This window comes from Temnothorax americanus, unplaced genomic scaffold (genome assembly GCF_048541705.1).
Source record: "Temnothorax americanus isolate GAGA-0224 unplaced genomic scaffold, ASM4854170v1 Scaffold86, whole genome shotgun sequence".
NCBI classification, from domain to species: domain Eukaryota; kingdom Metazoa; phylum Arthropoda; class Insecta; order Hymenoptera; family Formicidae; genus Temnothorax; species Temnothorax americanus.
This window is the reverse complement of record NW_027509809.1, coordinates 324,753-341,473: the sequence shown is the minus strand read 5'-3', so window position 1 is coordinate 341,473 and position 16,721 is coordinate 324,753. Positions and strand designations below refer to the sequence as shown.

The 16,721-nt window shown below is 32.9% G+C and overlaps 2 protein-coding genes and 2 long non-coding RNA genes across 15 annotated transcripts in view; 2 read left to right on the top strand and 2 right to left on the bottom strand.

The window, feature by feature from the left end:
- Nucleotides 1-326: 326 nt before the first annotated feature.
- Mocs2b (Molybdenum cofactor synthesis 2B) lies at nucleotides 327-11,156 on the bottom strand. Of its 4 annotated transcripts, XR_013259926.1 has the most exons (9): nucleotides 11,015-11,156; nucleotides 10,638-10,787; nucleotides 9,630-9,933; nucleotides 8,099-8,288; nucleotides 7,856-7,938; nucleotides 6,898-7,145; nucleotides 6,418-6,471; nucleotides 1,566-1,710; nucleotides 327-1,230 (listed from the first exon to the last, which is right to left on the bottom strand). XR_013259926.1 is itself a non-coding variant. In XM_077424540.1 (8 exons), exons 2-8 carry the CDS (start codon nucleotides 10,779-10,781, stop codon nucleotides 5,094-5,096), a joined length of 1,101 nt encoding a protein of 366 aa, XP_077280666.1. In that variant the 5' UTR covers nucleotides 10,782-10,787; nucleotides 11,015-11,156; the 3' UTR covers nucleotides 4,996-5,093. The 4 variants fall into 4 exon arrangements, 3 of the variants coding, with proteins under 3 accessions (XP_077280666.1, XP_077280667.1, XP_077280669.1); XM_077424540.1 differs by lacking the exons at nucleotides 327-1,230; nucleotides 1,566-1,710 and adding an exon at nucleotides 4,996-5,171; XM_077424541.1 differs by lacking the exons at nucleotides 327-1,230; nucleotides 1,566-1,710 and adding an exon at nucleotides 4,996-5,171 and having other exon boundaries at nucleotides 9,645-9,933.
- The window catches only part of LOC143907676 (uncharacterized), an 89,094-nt gene continuing 73,941 nt past the window's right edge, over nucleotides 1,569-16,721 (top strand). The window contains exon 1 of the long non-coding RNA XR_013259947.1: nucleotides 1,569-1,675. This is a non-coding gene — a long non-coding RNA (uncharacterized LOC143907676). The remainder of the gene's footprint in view (nucleotides 1,676-16,721) is intronic.
- LOC143907662 (THAP domain-containing protein 5-like) overlaps nucleotides 2,085-16,721 on the top strand; it is a 32,722-nt gene continuing 18,085 nt past the window's right edge. The window contains exon 1 of the mRNA XM_077424549.1: nucleotides 2,085-3,529. Coding sequence (XP_077280675.1) covers nucleotides 3,348-3,529 — 182 coding nt within the window. The 5' untranslated portion in view covers nucleotides 2,085-3,347. The remainder of the gene's footprint in view (nucleotides 3,530-16,721) is intronic.
- LOC143907671 (uncharacterized) lies at nucleotides 11,275-15,004 on the bottom strand. Of its 9 annotated transcripts, none has more exons than XR_013259934.1 (5): nucleotides 14,561-15,004; nucleotides 14,166-14,322; nucleotides 13,882-13,944; nucleotides 13,490-13,645; nucleotides 12,635-13,153 (listed from the first exon to the last, which is right to left on the bottom strand). It is a non-coding gene; the product is annotated as an uncharacterized LOC143907671 (long non-coding RNA). The 9 variants fall into 9 exon arrangements; XR_013259937.1 differs by having other exon boundaries at nucleotides 12,635-12,706; XR_013259935.1 differs by having other exon boundaries at nucleotides 13,882-13,936.

Here is a 16,721-nt window from a genome sequence, read left to right as displayed (position 1 = left end):
GTTTATTTGTTTGTATATCAATGATAATTAAAGAAACATATATATATAGTTAAAGAATATACGGCTTGTACATCTTAAAGATAGATTAATAAATTAAAACGTAGTTTGTAATACGATAAGCTTTATTTTTATACAATCACTCCTTTTTGATAATTTTTAATAAATTTTTGTAATTTTTAGTAAACTTTTATAACTTAATACTGATTAGAACAATAAAAATGAGTGTAAAATAAAAAAATACACGGTTGGTATATATTGAGGACATATACTAATAATTTAAACCAAGTTATGTAATACACTAATACAATAATCTCTTGATTTTCCTGTTCATTTTATATCTGTTTATTAAATATTTTCAATACAATTTTTCGTATTCTTATAGAGGTGATTTAGAAATATAAAAGTAGGAAATACAGACATATGCACATATATATTTCGAGGACATATATTAGCAAATTAATATAAAGATTGAATTATTATATAATTTAGTTTTCTTGCAGGTTTACTGTTGATAGAATTCATTTTCTTTGCTTTGACTTGGTGAAAATAAAGTAAACACTATTAAAGTAGCAAAAGTATTTGGCACATTTTGCGTTCTTAAAATATACCAAATACATCTTAATATTAAAATGTATTTGGTCTATTATAAGGACTTTTTTCTTGGCAAATTTTATGTTCTTGATTTTTACCAACTAAAAAACTTGCAATTTTAAGGACAGTCCTCAAAATATACCAAATTGAAAAAAAATAATGAGAACAATCCTCGAAAGTACCATATGTCCTCAAAATATACTATGTGTGTTGAAAAATGTCCCTAAATAGTACCAAAAACATATATATATATATATATATATATAATATTAACAAATTTTTAATTTACCTCACTAATAATAGAATAAACAAGTTCTTTTCCTGTTTTATAACATACCCAATATGTATAATGCCATTTGGACTAGTAGCAACATAAGCAGTTTCGTCCATGTTAGTTACAGCAGATACAATGTTCTTTAAATTGTATCTGCTGTAACTAATTAATAATGTCCACGTCACTTTGCAACGGTATGACGCAGATAAGAACAGGTGACGAAGAAAAACCACCAAGATTTGTCTTCTGCGCAAATACTTGCTCGCGCTTCTTTCTTCTTAATTGCAACAATTGGTTTCTACGTTCATCTTTCCGAAGATTCTTCTAAAAATGCTTAGATGACTTTCCGATAACATTCTGTTTATCTATGCAAGAAAAAATAAAATATAAATCCTCTTATAGCGTTTTTCACTAACAGAGCTGGTACGCACTCAGTGCACATTAAAGCTGTTGTACACTGATTTAATCTCTAATATTCAAAGTAAAATGCAAATATTTCGACTGATAAAATACGCAGTACATTTTTTTATCAAATAATGCAATCATGATTTAACCTGTTTATACTAAGCATACACATTACGTTGATTTGTGTACGACGGCTTGCACTAAATGCGCACCAGCTCTGCCAGTGAAAAACGCTATTAAAAATCAAAGAACGTTCTGCTCAAAACATTAGCATATAGAATTCTACATTAATTACCTTAATCTAATCTCACTCGGTCTCTCGTTGAAATGATGACGGCGCAAAAAGACAGGAATCACGAACCACCATGTTTGTTGATCTTTTCGCGATTTTCTGCCGATGTTAAGGCCCGTATTCATATGGCAGTTTTATAGATGTTAGTCTTAAATTGATAGAAATAAAGCTTAAGTCGTAGGCAAATAAACCAATCTTCGATTACTTTAATATGTGAGATAGTTTTTCGTTTTTTTTCGTTTTTAAGACTAATAATAAACCAACAAACGCTAAAATTAGACCAACAATCATCAGCAAACGATTACGCATCGATTAGGCTTTTTTTAAATTAAAAATAAAATTTTTCCGGCTAACTTAATGCTAATTTTTCTTTTTAAATTTAAAAAAAAATTAAGAACCAACAAACGTTGTAATTAGGCCAACAATCACCAACAAACGACCAACAAACGATAAAAAAATATAAAAATTAATAAAGTCGAAGTTGACCGGCTAAGTTACCGGAGCTCCGACAGAGAGTTGCGCTACTGTATATACTGTGCCCGGACTACCGAAGGGACTACGACGCATTGTAAGGTCACCACTCTGGCGTCCCCGCGTTAAGGAAAAGAGGGTTCGCTCGAGGCACTGGCCCATGGCACGCATCGGTTACCTGAGCGCCGCAGGATTACCTGTGAACTGCGAGGTGAGCGCGTGCGGTACCTTGCGCTCGCATTAAGATAGAGTCGGGTGGAAATCGTGCCAGGGCCTTGCCGAGAGTGAGGTCTCTAGTGCGTAGAGACCAATCGTGCCCTCCCCGCGAGTACCGCCACGGCCGACAGTCGCGTGGCGTGGAATATGTGAGTCGGATTAATCGGGTCGAATTGTGTAGCGTCTCGTTGCGTTAATGTAAGTAATCGTGTCGCGTTTCATGGTGTTCATATTCGTAATCGTGTCGCGTTTCATTGTGTTAGAGTCTATGTTCGTAATCGTGTCGCGTCTTGGCCATATGAGAGTGATGCCTTGCGTGGCGATAACGGGAGCGAGTTGTGCGGGTAACGGCGAGCCGCGAGTGGTCATGTAGTTTAAAGGGCACTCGCCCTCGTATCTGAGTAACGTATCCGGGCTCTCGAGGACGGCGAATATTGTGTTTGGCGGGACGGAGGGATCGACGGGATCGGCGCGGGGCCGCGGAATCTCCGTGCTTGCGAGAGAATTCGGGATTCGCGTGGCCAGCCGCGGGATCGTCCGCGATACGAGTCCTTATTTCGTGTTCAGGGGCAACCGCCGGCCAGCGTGGTCGACACGGCGAGATCGCCCATAATTTTTGCGTCGTGCGGAATCGAGGTGGCTCGGGTCCGCGTTGAAGGAGTAACCGAAGGTGCGGTGAGTCGGTTCGTCGCCCTCGTAGCGTAAGTTCGTTGTGAGTTCAAAGCCAGGTACCGCGGTACCTGAATCGTAATTGTTTCTTATGTTAAGCTTTCGTGTGTTCGTCGGCGTTTATCTGTTGCGTTGATCTAACTTCGCGTGCGTTAATCTACAGTGTTTAATTCGACATTACCGCGTGCACTTATTGCGGTATTTATGCGGCATTCGTGCGTCAGCCTATCCGACATTTTTGCGGTAATACGAGAGGCTCAGACCGCGATTGTACCTACACCTATTGACATTACCTGACTAAATATATTATATGTTATTATTATTTATTCTTTTGTGTGTGATTGATTGCGTGACGCCTCTCTCCGAATTCCCTGAACGAGCCCTACGCCCTGAGGTATTGCCGGGAATATCGCGTTATTAGATATAATAATGTACGGTGGTGCGATCCGTCGCATCAGGCGCCCAATCTTTGGTGTCGGAATTAGTTGCGCGTGCTGCCGATCCACGATAGCCCTCCACCGGATTGTGAGACTGGGGGAAAAAACGTCGCAATATAAAGGCAGTAAGCAGCTCTTCCTTGCCATCCAACACCTACAATGGAAGCTGTTAAGGTGTGCTATGGGCTACCGTATGTCTACGCCTATAAATGTAATTCTAGATGAGACTAAAGAGCCTCCACTGTGTTATCGTTTTGCATACTTTATCCATAATTATTTGGTCAAAAGCTTCTCTTGCAGCTTTAACCCAGTTATAGAAAGCCTGGAAAGCGTACAGTTCAGCACGATCGGCGCTGTTAAGAGAGCCAAAGCATGCCGCATGATCCCACTTTTTCGGTCTTTCCTTGCAGTCAAAAACATACGAGGAGATATGCATCGCTCAGTTGCACTTCCCTGTTTTGCTTATCCTTTCTTTTCACTCATTAATCAACCTGAATTATTACTGTTCTCTCACCCGAGCATTGACTCTATCTCCGCGCATGAAGCAAACTTGCATTTTAGGGAATTATTTGCGGAATACACGCTTGGAACAATCACTTTCTACACTGACGGTTCTAAGATTGATTCTTCAAGAGCGGTGGGTGCCAGTGTTTACTCACCGGACTTACCCATTGAAATTCGTTGCAGGCTCCCTCTCGATGCTTCCACCTTCTCGGCGGAGGCCTGGGAAATTTATGAAGCTCTCTTTGTCATTCATCAACTCCAAATTCCTTCAGCTATCATTATTTCCGATTGTAAAAGCATTCTAAAGACTATCACTTCGCATAACATCACACACAATAATTACATTATTACACTCATTCGCAATATGTACAGCAGAGCAGTCACTGCGGGCTCTAGGACATAAAATCTAACTTCAAGGTACCATACACGGATCTCTATCACAGGTCTAAAACCATTCTAGATAATAAGTACAAAGCTTATTTAGAAGACGCGGCCTACATTAAAGGAAGCTTTCACTACACCCATTATCATACTGATAATGTCAAGCCTTGGTACTACCGGCTAATGCTCAGCAGAGCACAAATAGTTACTATTAATCGCCTTCGCAGCGATCACTATAATCTGAACCTTAGTCTATTTCGCAAAAATATTGTCGATTCACCAGGGTGTTCTTGTGGGGACCCCTACCAAGATGCAAATCATGTAATCTTTAGATGTGAGTTAACCCAGGCCAACCCCCCCCTTTTTCAAGTATCTCCGGGAAAAGTTCCCAACCCGTCCTATGGACATATTCCCCCTTATCAAGAACCCGACTCCTAAGTTATGTCGTTTGCTTCTCTCTTATTTTAACTCCTGTGAACTCTACATTTAAATTTTCCGCCTTGCTCACCCCCCCTCCTCAAAGCGTAATCATGGCTTGGGCCACCTGCTGAGCACATATTACGTCGAATTGAATAATGGCCGATACTATCCGTGAAGGAACTTTTGTGCTATAAACCAGAAGAAGAAGAAGAAGAAGAATGAAAAGAGGCAGGAGCCAAGAAATATAAGAAGAAGAACCCCGCCTATGCGCAGAACCAGAACCACTCTCAATCTCTCGTTGGACGGAGTATAATTCATATTATAATTGTTTATAATTCAAGAAATTAAAAAAACTTTATTCATCTATAATCAAGATTATTAAAAGAAGTTATACAAAATAATTATAATAATAAGTATATATTTACAACAATTCCTATTTTATTATGTCTTGATATAAGTATTTGTCTTCAAATTCGTATAACTTCAAATCATGTTCTGTCATGGAATATGTCTAAAATATGATATTTTTTATTATTATTATGGCTGCGTTCGGGGAGCGCGCTATTAGCACTATTGCATCATTCTATCTTAATCGCTCATCGAATGTAAAACAAGGATAGAATAAGCAAATAGCGCTAATAGCGCGCTCCCCAAATCCAGCCTATATTAGTTACTTTCCATTTACATCAAAACTCAGATAATTTTCACTTGTGAAGTTGAATGCACGTTCTTTTTGCATGCTGACAAGTGAGATTCAACTGAGTTTTTAGTCACAATCAAGACCATGTGCTTTAATAAATCTAATAGACTCACATCAAAAGTGAGGCTATGAACCTGTATTGTTATGCGATAGCTTTGTCACCAAAATAAGCAGGTAAATACAAAATGACATATCTTACTTGAGTTTAAAATACTCACATGACTGAGTGACTCAGTTCACTTGAGTGTAAATAGCGACTTATCATATAAATATATAAGCTGTTTTCTGTAATTGTACTATATTGCACTTTATGCACTCAAAATGAGACAAACATATAATTAAACATTGGCGAAAGCAAAAAAATGAGAAATACAAGACAAAATTATAAAGATCAAGTTTTGTAAGTAATACAATTAAAATAAAAAAAGATGGTAACTTGATATATAACTATAATTATAATTCACATACAGGGTGTCCCATATCTCAATGTCTATATGTTAAGGGTGTGTTATTGAAGTCATTTAGAGTTGAAATTGTTTAATAAACATATGTCCGTAAATGCTTTCTAACAGAAGTACAACCATTGAAAGTTGATGTAAATATTTGAAAAAGGAAAGAAAAAGACATTTAATTTCGCTTGTTTATTTACAAATGTATTAAAAATTCTGTTCAAAATTATCTCCTGTAGATTCAATACAAAGTCTAGCCCTGCGTAAAAGTGATCTAACAGCTCGCTCCACCATGCCATGAGAATTTCTTATTTGCGTTGCTGCATCCATAATTCTGTTCATCCCTATAGCGAGATTGTTTTGCACAAATGTAAACAATACCAGATTCAAAGAAAATGTAAATACTACCAGACAGACAGAAAATGTTTCAAATATTTACATCAACTTTCAATGGTTGTAATTCTGTTAGGAAGCATTTATGGACATATATATGTTTATTAAACAATTTTTAACTCTAATTGACTTCAATAACACACCCTTAATTATGAACCTCAAGTCATTGGTCATCCTATATAATGGATTAAATATATATATTTAATAACACTTACTCTTTTCCGGATAGGTTGCGAAATGCTCTTTAAATTATTGATATCCTCTGTTATCTATATAATAAATATAAAATTGTACATTTTAAATTATGTATGAAATTGTTACAAAATCGAATTCAATTAAGTTAAATATCTATAATGATATAAATTAATTTATAATTATTTAAATAATTATTATAATTATATATTAAATTATATCAATATATTATTTATAACATTTATAATTATATAAATACATGCAATTAAATATATTTTATTTGTATGATTGTCTTGGCTCCTGGGTACTCGCCGCTTCTATCCTTGTTTGATGACGTCAGAAGCGAGAAACGTTGAGAATTCTTATGTGCAAATAAAAAGTACCCAGGAGCCTTAAACACATGCGTCACAAATTGTCAAATATATAAATATTATAAATAGCAGCATTGAACTATGAATCATATAGCAGACTATGAACCAAAGTAGGCAATAAAATTGTTATACCCAAAACTCCTTATACTCCGGTGATATGCTTTCTAAATACAATATTCTGTCTTCAATATTTTTCAATCTTTCGTAAATATCTTTAGGCACTGGTTTGTTAATTCCAATCATATGTTCTGTCGTGGAAATTCTGTCATCCAATATAGGGAAACAGTCCGAAATATTAGAGCTCGTATTATTCGTTACTGACTTGCGTAAAATTGATTGATCGATAGTTTGAGGTCCCCATACGTTTAATACTCTGTGAACTAAAAATAATTATAAATATATATTAGAATTAATTATATTAAAATTAATTATTTAAGGCATTTAAGCGATCTTACGTATTTCTTTAATGCATAAAAAAGAAAAAATCAGACAAAATTAAGTACCCTTATATATTTGAAATATCATGCATGATGATTAAAAACTCAGTTAAGCAAGTTAATTGTTAGACATAAAATTACAAATCTTGATGTTATAGAATGCAGGCCTGATCAACTTCGAGCTCTGGAGAGAGCCGAAAATAGGAAAAAGGGGTTCCTCCGCTGAATGAATTTGAGTATGCATGATAACTTTAACCAGCGGAAGAATCTCTTTCTTCCACTCTCCATGGATGGAACAGGAGAAATATCATGGCTCTAGAGCTCAAAGTTGACCAGGTCTGCTTCATATATCATAAAATTATACATCATATATCAATAAAATAATGTTATACTTTCGATTATTTAGTTCGACTATAATTTAGATTTATGAAGAAATATTGAAAGTTAGCATTAGGTACCAATTATCATGGATCACAGCGTCAGAGACAAATAAATTTTATACAAACGGTTCTGTGTATACAACAAATCAAAATATATCCGTAAAAATTTATTAAAAGAATGTAAATTATTGACGAAATGAATAAAACATACGAACAAATATGAAATCGTGCAAGCGATAAAAGATTAAATTGCATATTATTTTACGTTGTTACCTTTTACATGACTTTTGGAATCTTTGCGTCGAATAAGAATGGCATCTACTCTTGCACAAGAATTCTCATTGCCACTTTTTTCACTGTGGATATATCAATTATAACAATTAATTAATTTATTACAATAATTGCAGTTTGTAATTATATTAATTATGTGTAAGTACTATAATTATATAATAAAAGCGATTGTTTAATGCAGTCACACAAACAAATCTTTTATTTCAGTGTTAATGATGAACTGACCTATAGCGGCAAAATTCTTGTACATTCACAGTATTTACTTGCTGACGTTTTCTTTCAATAAACGACTTTATTCTATGGTTTAGTTCTTCCGAACTTGCTCGAATTTGTACAAGATTTTGATCGATTACGTCTTTATTTGGTATATTTTTATTTATATCTGCAACTGTTTGAGCATCTTCTCTCTTCAAAACTGTAAATTTAGTAGCATTTTGCATTTCTAATTTGTTATTGTTAATTTATATGCTATGATAGTTATATTAACTGAATAAAGTAAACGTGTTGTATCTAGTTTTGTATCATTCCTAGCGCTATATTGTATATTTTGTAAGTATACATAATGTAATAAACAGGAGTTATTACACTTCCAGTTGAAGTTTATATTCATTTAATGAAGATATTAAATTGTAGAACAAGATATTTTTAAAAATTATAAATATCCATATAGACATATATATATATATATATATATATATATATACATATTAAAAATGTAACATTTCAAATTGTCTTATATTAAGGCTCCTGGGCTCTTTCCCGACCACGGTCTGTCATTTCTCGCTTCTGACGTCACATTCCAACATGGCCGCGACAAGTACCCAGGAGCCTTAGGCTGGATTCGAGGAGCGCGCTACTAGCGCTATTTGCTTACTCTATCCTTGTTTTACACCTGATGAGCGACAAAGATAGAATGATGCAATATCGCTAATAGCGCGCTCCCCAAACGCAGTTAAGGGGATCCTAAAGATGTTTGTATTACCGACCGAATTATATATCTGTCCTTGTATAGACAATGATGAAAGACATGATTATAGGTTATAATTTCTTCGAAGCTCTCATTTTTATTCCAGGCTTTCAATCTCAATTTCAAAGGTACGTTATTGTTTGTGCACGTCTTCTGAAGGGTGGGAACATTTCATTTTGTACATATTACTTATACAACTGTTTATATTAGAAAATAAGGTAACAGCATTTTTAATTTTTTTCAATTATTACTAATTATTTTACATTCCCACCCTTCATTAGTACCTATACTTTACTCCTGTAAAAGGATTTTGCGATCTATAAAGCCGTTTCAAAATTAGACCTTTGACTGTAATTGTCGGAAATTGAGTCACTTTAGCATCCCCTTAAGTCTTATTAAAAATAAGACGCTAAAAGTAAAAAATACTGCAAGATTTATATAAAAAATAAGTATTCAATAAAAAGATGTCGAGAACTTATGGAAATCTACACACATTCAAGTAAAGAAGGTTAATAGATAAAATATTTTAAGAAAAATTTGAGTAAACAATAAGCCAAACGCAGATATCCGTGCAACGATATTTACCCATTAAGGTTTAATATACCAATATTGAATCAAAGGTACTAATAATTTATTGTAAATAACAAAACGTTTCAATTATATCTATTATTTTGAGATCTTCTTTAACAAAAATATAAATGTTATGAAAGAAATATGGCTATCACACGCTTTTGGGAAGATTACATGCATTAAAAAAGTTCAGAATTGATAATTAAAAATATTATTTACTGTTCGTCCATTTACATTCTTTATTTTGCTTCCATTGTGGTTCTCCCGTTTCATACACTTCTTTTTTCCAAATAGGCACCGATGCTTTTAACGTGTTAATAGCATATTCTACTGCCCTCAGCGATTCTTCTCTATGGGGAGAGGAAACTGCTATTACAACGCTTGCTTTGGATATCGGCACTTCTCCAATACGATGATATATAGCAACGCCTTCTACATGCCATTGTAAACGAATTTTGTTGCAGATATTGGTCATCTCTTTTAAAGCCATTGATTCATAGGCTTCATATTCTAGCTTAATTACCTAAACAAATTTCAATAATTAATTTTAGATTTAAATACTAAGGAAGAGAATATTATTCAGAAATATTTTTCTTTAACTATTTTAGAAAAAAAATTTTTATTAACAATTTTTTATTAATTCCCAGATAGAATCTCAATTTATCACATATTTTTTTCCCTAATAGACAACTTTATCTCTTGTATATATCTTTCTTTTAATATAAATAAATAATATAAATCACAATTGCTCAAAACAAAATATGGATTTTATTCATTTACTTTGTATTATAAAAGATATAATTTTTTTTTGTATGTTACACTTACTCTCATTATATTCTTGTTTATTTCGAAAAATCTGTTTTATGATCATTTTTCTAGGAGTAGCAGATCCCAAACAAACATTAAAAATCATTTTTTATGAATAAAAAAAAGAGGAAGTTAGTAAAAAATCTTGTGAAAAAACCTCTCAAGTAGAACAAGAAAAATGTTTAGCATTTCTTTGTATCGCTCTTTTTTCAGTAAAACTATTAAAATCTGTTCTTAAACATTGTTGAGTAAAATTTCCATTAAATCAATATAAAATTAAGTATAATGTGTGTAATGAGGATGAAATATATATTTATTCTAAGCAAATCCAGCATTTACACACACTGCATGTTAAAATTTATAAATAACCTGTCATACAAATATTTGAAACTTCAAATTAATTTCTACAATATTGTTTACCTTTTTATTTTCAAAATTATCTCGAGTAATCCCTATAAAATTTGATATTGCTCCACAGTTAGGAAATGTTACTAACTCCATGATTTCTGCAACATTTAATTCCTCTTGCTGCAGCTTGACAAAATTCTTTGGTTTCTTCTCCATGTTATCCTAAAGTACAAATAATATAACAAGATATTAATTTTATTTATTTCTTAACATATATTTTGATTATTGATTTATATCAAATGCATAAAAAAATATTTTAGAGGCAATGAGTTTTACTTATGGGCAAAAAGAACAAGCGTTTACTTAAGCAATATTACAGCAATATAAACATGTAACAATAATACAGATATCTTTTTATATTAATTTAATTAATTTCTCATTGGACAAACCTCCGCTAAGTGGTGGAATAACTGCAATCTTATCCTTCTCCGATAATATAAGAATACTATTTGGAACAACAAATTCTTCGTTTACAGCTAATATTATTTGATTACGTATACTTTCTAATTCAAAAGTATGGATAATCTTGTCGAAGAGATCGGCAGAGGATAATTTTCTTGGTACACAAAACTCACGCTCCTTACATCCGGTTATTTCGCGGGCCTTCGCAAAAAATAAGATTGTTGTTTGTACTTGCGTATCGGTCTTATCCATTACAAAGCACGAATAACAGCATACCTCCTGAAATGATTTAGAGATATATTATACAATTATTATTATGTATATTTATTACATTTTATTTACAATATACATATTATCCTCACAAATTATTAACTTGGCAGTGTACAAATGTAATTAAAAATTCAAGTATTAAGCATAGATTAAGGAGGTTGATTGCTCAAATCAATATGAATGATAAAAATTAGTTCAAATTTATGGAGGATATTTGTCTATGGGAATCTGTCGTCCATGCCACAGTTGAAGACAATTGTCTGCATGGTTGTCGAGTAATTATAATTATTGAAGTTATACTCTTGTTTCTCTTACATGGCGACATAGCAAAAAGGTACGACCTGTAATGTAACCAAGAATGTAACTCTCGAAAGGATATTAAAAATGATAAGAATTTAATGAAAATAGGTGCAAATAATTATTTACATATTTAGAAAAGACTTTTTCGAAAACTGAAATAATTTGTCTACATATAGTTATCAAGAAATTGTAAAAATAAAACAGAACCACATTTATTATTGCCACATTTTAACATGAATAATAGCGTATTTGAGTTTCAATTGTACAAACAACGATTTAAAACCTTAAAAAACAGTTAATTGAATGCATTCCACATATTTATTTGCTAAAACTCGTTTATTTCACGTGACAAAAATACACCTATAGGCTTTCGCTCTGCCGCGCCGCCTGCCCCGCAGCAGAACGTAAACCAACCTCCTATATATAATACAAGATTGATATAATATTGATTTTCAGAAATAATTCTGAAAGCATTTTGTAATAAATATATATGTGTGTATATATATAATTTAACTGAATATATAACAAACAGGTATAACTTTACATAGTCAAGTGTCTACAATTATAACACTTCAGATTGTTTACACATATCCAAAATATGTATAATAAGTACACTTTTATCTTTAATTGAAAAGAATTATCCTATTCCGTATTATGTAGCAAGATTACTTATTTACTGACAACTGTAACAATAGTAGGTAAGACAATAATTAGCAATTTTACTTTAATTTTTTTAAATAAAAAAGCATGCTGTTTATAATTACTGTATCGAGACATTAATAGCTAGCTTTCAATCATCTTATGGCAAATCAGCAAAATATATAAGTACACTTTATACTTAAGCAAACTATCAATGGTTTGCCAGTAGACTTAATAGAAGTTTTAAGTAGGGTAAAGTGCCTATTTCGGATCAGATCCTAATTCGGATCAAAAAATTTCAAATGCCTCTCTAGCCGTCTGTATTTATCATATGTGGATTTTTCCTTCACTATCGTCTATAGTTATCCTTATAGCATTATAATACAATTTAAAAATACCGCTGATTGCTATTGGTAACCTTCGGTCGACTTGATTAACAGTGGCCTGCGAAACAGACGTTTGCGACACGACTAAAAAAGAAGGGAATTAGACATAGGTACATATTTATGCTTGTTTTGACGTAACTACTTGTTATTTTTAACTGAAATTTGGCATGCATACCTTTGAAGGTATGCACAATCTAATTTTCATGATAATTTGACCAAATTTTGCGTGTAGAAAATATGCGAAGGATAGTGAAACTGCCAATTTGTAGCGTAAGCGGTGGTCTTATTCTAGCGAGATCGCCCTTGAGTACTGTTTACTCATTAAATTTATCTGTTCTATTGTGTGATATAGACGTTGACGACGTTGTAATAGTATATTTGATTAAATGTAGAATATTCTGGACCTTGCGTTTAACTTTTAAGTACTCAATTCTAATTATTTAATCGTGTTTCTTTTGACAATGTAAGCTTCATTATTATATGTAAATGTCTATAGTCAATTTCGAGTATTAAATAGAAAATTTTTTTTCTCTGAAAGCACATGTCATCTTTTCAGTAATTATGTCGAACCTAGAGCAAGGTGTTAGTGCAGTAAGATTAAGTTATTCATAAATTATATATATATATATATATATATATATATATATATGTTATTTTATCGGTTGATTTATTATTGTTATTAGCTCTATAAACCTTCAGTTGAGTTATATATATAACTTTAAATATGTGTAATATTAGTTTACTTGATTCTTTTCTAAAAAAAAACTGGAGCTTGTGTATTTATGGTACAAGAGATTTGGTTAAGTACCATTTTTGTATTCAGATAGTAAAAAAAAAGGTTAAACATACTAAATTTTGTATTTTTACCTTGAAATTCCACTATGTAAAAACTTTGATATTTTGATCCACATTAGGTTCGTGCACTTAATTTATATCAAAAATGATATTTCAATGTTCGGATAATATTTCACGTTTGTGTTTTATATATCCACTATCGTTTACATCTATCTGTACACCACATACCTGAATTACAAGTCAATCTAATTGTAAGACTGATCCGAAATAGGTGCACTAATCTTAATTCGAATCAAATTCAGACTTCTGTCAAATATTAAAATATTGAGATCTCAAGCAAAATGAATAAACCGTTTCTTCAGAAATCTCAAGCTAAGATTCCAACCTAAATTTTCATGCTTAATTGACTCATTAAATCATTATATTAACAAAATTATAGCCAAAATCGGAAATAAGCACTTTACCCTAAAATTTCAGCAGATTGGCATCGACTGCATCAGCAATAAGCTTACTGTTTTACTGAAAATCTTACAAACATTAGGTTTGTTTTTTTTATCGCTGCACTGGATTAAATTAGAATTTAATGGCCTAGTTTACACCGATCACTTGATATACGCGTATTAAATAGTAAATAACTAATAAATTAGTTTGATTATTAGCTGACCAGCTCAAATATACTATTCGATACGCGTATCAAGAGATCGGTGTAAACCAGGCCACTATCTTTCACTAAATTTTGAACATATACCTATTTCACTTTAAGTACAGAGAGTCGTATAGATCAAAGAAGAAGCTGAAGACATCTACTCTCTTTCATCGGAGGGATACAACCACACAAAAAAAGTACACAGAGCGTACATATCGATCATTTGTTACGACATAACTCAAAAATTGTCATTTTTTAACTGTTTGCAAAAGAAGGGTGAGAATTCAATACACTGAATGAAGAGCTAATATATAGCTAGATATTTTTGTTTCTCTACAATCAGTTATTGCACCAAAATCGCATTTAAAAATAATGTTCCTAAATTTTAATGGTCCAAAACATTCAAACTCATTTTTTTGAAAATATTGTTTTCTGAGTTATTTCTGAGTCATTGTTGTAGCAAATGAGTGATATAGTTCAGCTATAAAAACACAGACCTGTTATGTGACGATAGACCTGTTCGTTTTAGTTGCTTCTTGTACAGTTCTTTCCTCTTTCTCTTTTCATGTTGGAGAGAAAAAAAAAGATAAAATGTGCAAGAAGTTCAGCTAAAACAAACAAACCTAATGTATTAAAATAAATTTATTGAAATCAAACATTTGCATTTCATAGATTCTGCTCGATTTCTGCTGCCAATCTGCATGACTTGCAAATCCGCTTGATTATTTGCCATTTTGTTGTCAAACTGCTATATTTCCGCCAATATCCTGCCGATGATTTTACACACATCATATCATCTAAAAAGTTCTTTTGCAAAAATTTTTAACGGGCACTTTGTAATTGTTTGTTTTCGATGATCTTTCTTGGTGTGACTAAATATTTGAACTTTCCATTTTACTCTGATATCACAAGTAGCAATTTTTTCTTTTGCTGTGACGTAAACTTACGTTTTTTTCGTAATGTTTTGTCCAATTCTCTCTTTCTTCCTTGCCAATTCCAATCATAAACCATGATATAAAAAGAAAGGTATAAGCACAGTATTACCACAGTCACCCATAGTATAACGTATAACTAGTAGGGGCACTTAGAGATCCTCAAGTAAGAGATTGGACACCGTTTAGACAACTTTTGATTGGTACTTTGATCCGCCATATTGTTCAGGACAACTTATACCCAGCAAACACAGAATACACCCAGTAAGCAATTTGATAGCACATTGCTGGGTGTATTCTGTGTTTTTGATAGCAAATTGCTGGGTGTATTCTGTGTTTGCTGGGTACGAGGAAAATTTAAATTATTATTATTAAATATAATATACTTAAATAATAAATTTTTTTTTTTTAAATTATAAAGTATTAAATTAAAACATTACAATTATAATTATTTAAACAAAATAAAAATATTTAGAAAATATTTACTCTAGCGAATTAAATCAAAATTGTAATAATAATGCCAATATTGGTCGAAAATTGCCCTAAGCCTTAAGAAATTGTTCAATCACAGTTGAATTTGAGAAGAATAATAATTGACTGTAATTGGTCAATTTCTTAAGGCTTAGGGTTTAAAACACTTATTGGGATTGGCGGTCGTGACGTCACCAAGGCAAAATGGCCGGAGAGAGTAGGTCACTTGTCACTCTACAAATACGACGTATGTGCTTATTCCCTGAACCGAATTTTTACCAAAAGTATATGAAATAGGGGTAACATTTTCCGGGAGTGCCACTACGTGTATAGTTTTTTGTTACTGATTTTCTGAAAACCGGTTTTTCTAATTCTTTTAATTGAAAAATTGGAAAAATTAAAAAAATCGGTTTCTAGAAAATCGGTAACAAAAAACTATACACATAGTGGCACTCCCCGGAAAATTCTACCCCTATTTTATATGGTTTTAATACAAGTTCGGTCCAATAGTTTTTAAGTCGATTTATTTATGTGGCAGCCGGCGACCTACTCTTTTTAGTTCTGTTTTCGCCACCAGATAGCGTATCGCAGTTTAGCCATTCCCACATTGCGAGATTTGTAACTTCAGTCACTTCAGTGCAAACAACGTGCAATTATTCAAGAAATCATATTTGTATGATACCAGCTTTATGCTAACAATAATTTATAGCAAGTAATAAAAGTTCTTTCATTAAAAAATAAACAAAAATGGGCAAATCTGAAGGAGAGCTCCCTCCTCACCGATTTCGCTGAATTTATGCTCAATCGACGCGTTTTTGCACAAAACGAACGAATCTGGCAGAAAAAAGCCCCGCTCTTCCCCGCGAAGCGAGATATTAACTGTTAAAGTTGACGACTATCAGGTTATGAGATCTGTCATACCGACGCGATGTAGCGACTGGTAGCGACCACGAACATGTCAACGCTCCAATATCTGTAAGGGTGCCATTACATGGAGCGCGGAAACGCGGAAACGCGGAAGCGCGGAACAGAATAGTAACTAGATTCCGCGTTTCCGCGAGTTGAGTCCCGCACGTTTGAACGGAAAAGCGGAATCCGCTATTATCGTGTATGTATGTATGGCTGCGTTTCGATATTCACTGCCACAGTACTTAACGCAGCCTATGTATGTACCCTGGCTTGCATATAAGATATACTTCATAATAACCATCAACATGATGTTTGGATCTATAATATTATACTGCCACTTTTATTA

Coding starts and splice junctions, on each gene's coding strand:
- Mocs2b (XM_077424540.1), bottom strand. CDS start 10,781: ATGGAGAAGAAACCAAAGAATTTTGTCAAGCTGCAGCAAGAGGAATTA. Junction 7,939..8,098: donor CAAGAATTTTGCCGCTATAG/GTCAGTTCATCA, acceptor ATATATCCACAG/TGAAAAAAGTGGCAATGAGA. Junction 5,172..6,417: donor CGCAACCTATCCGGAAAAGA/GTAAGTGTTATT, acceptor ATCATATTTTAG/ACATATTCCATGACAGAACA.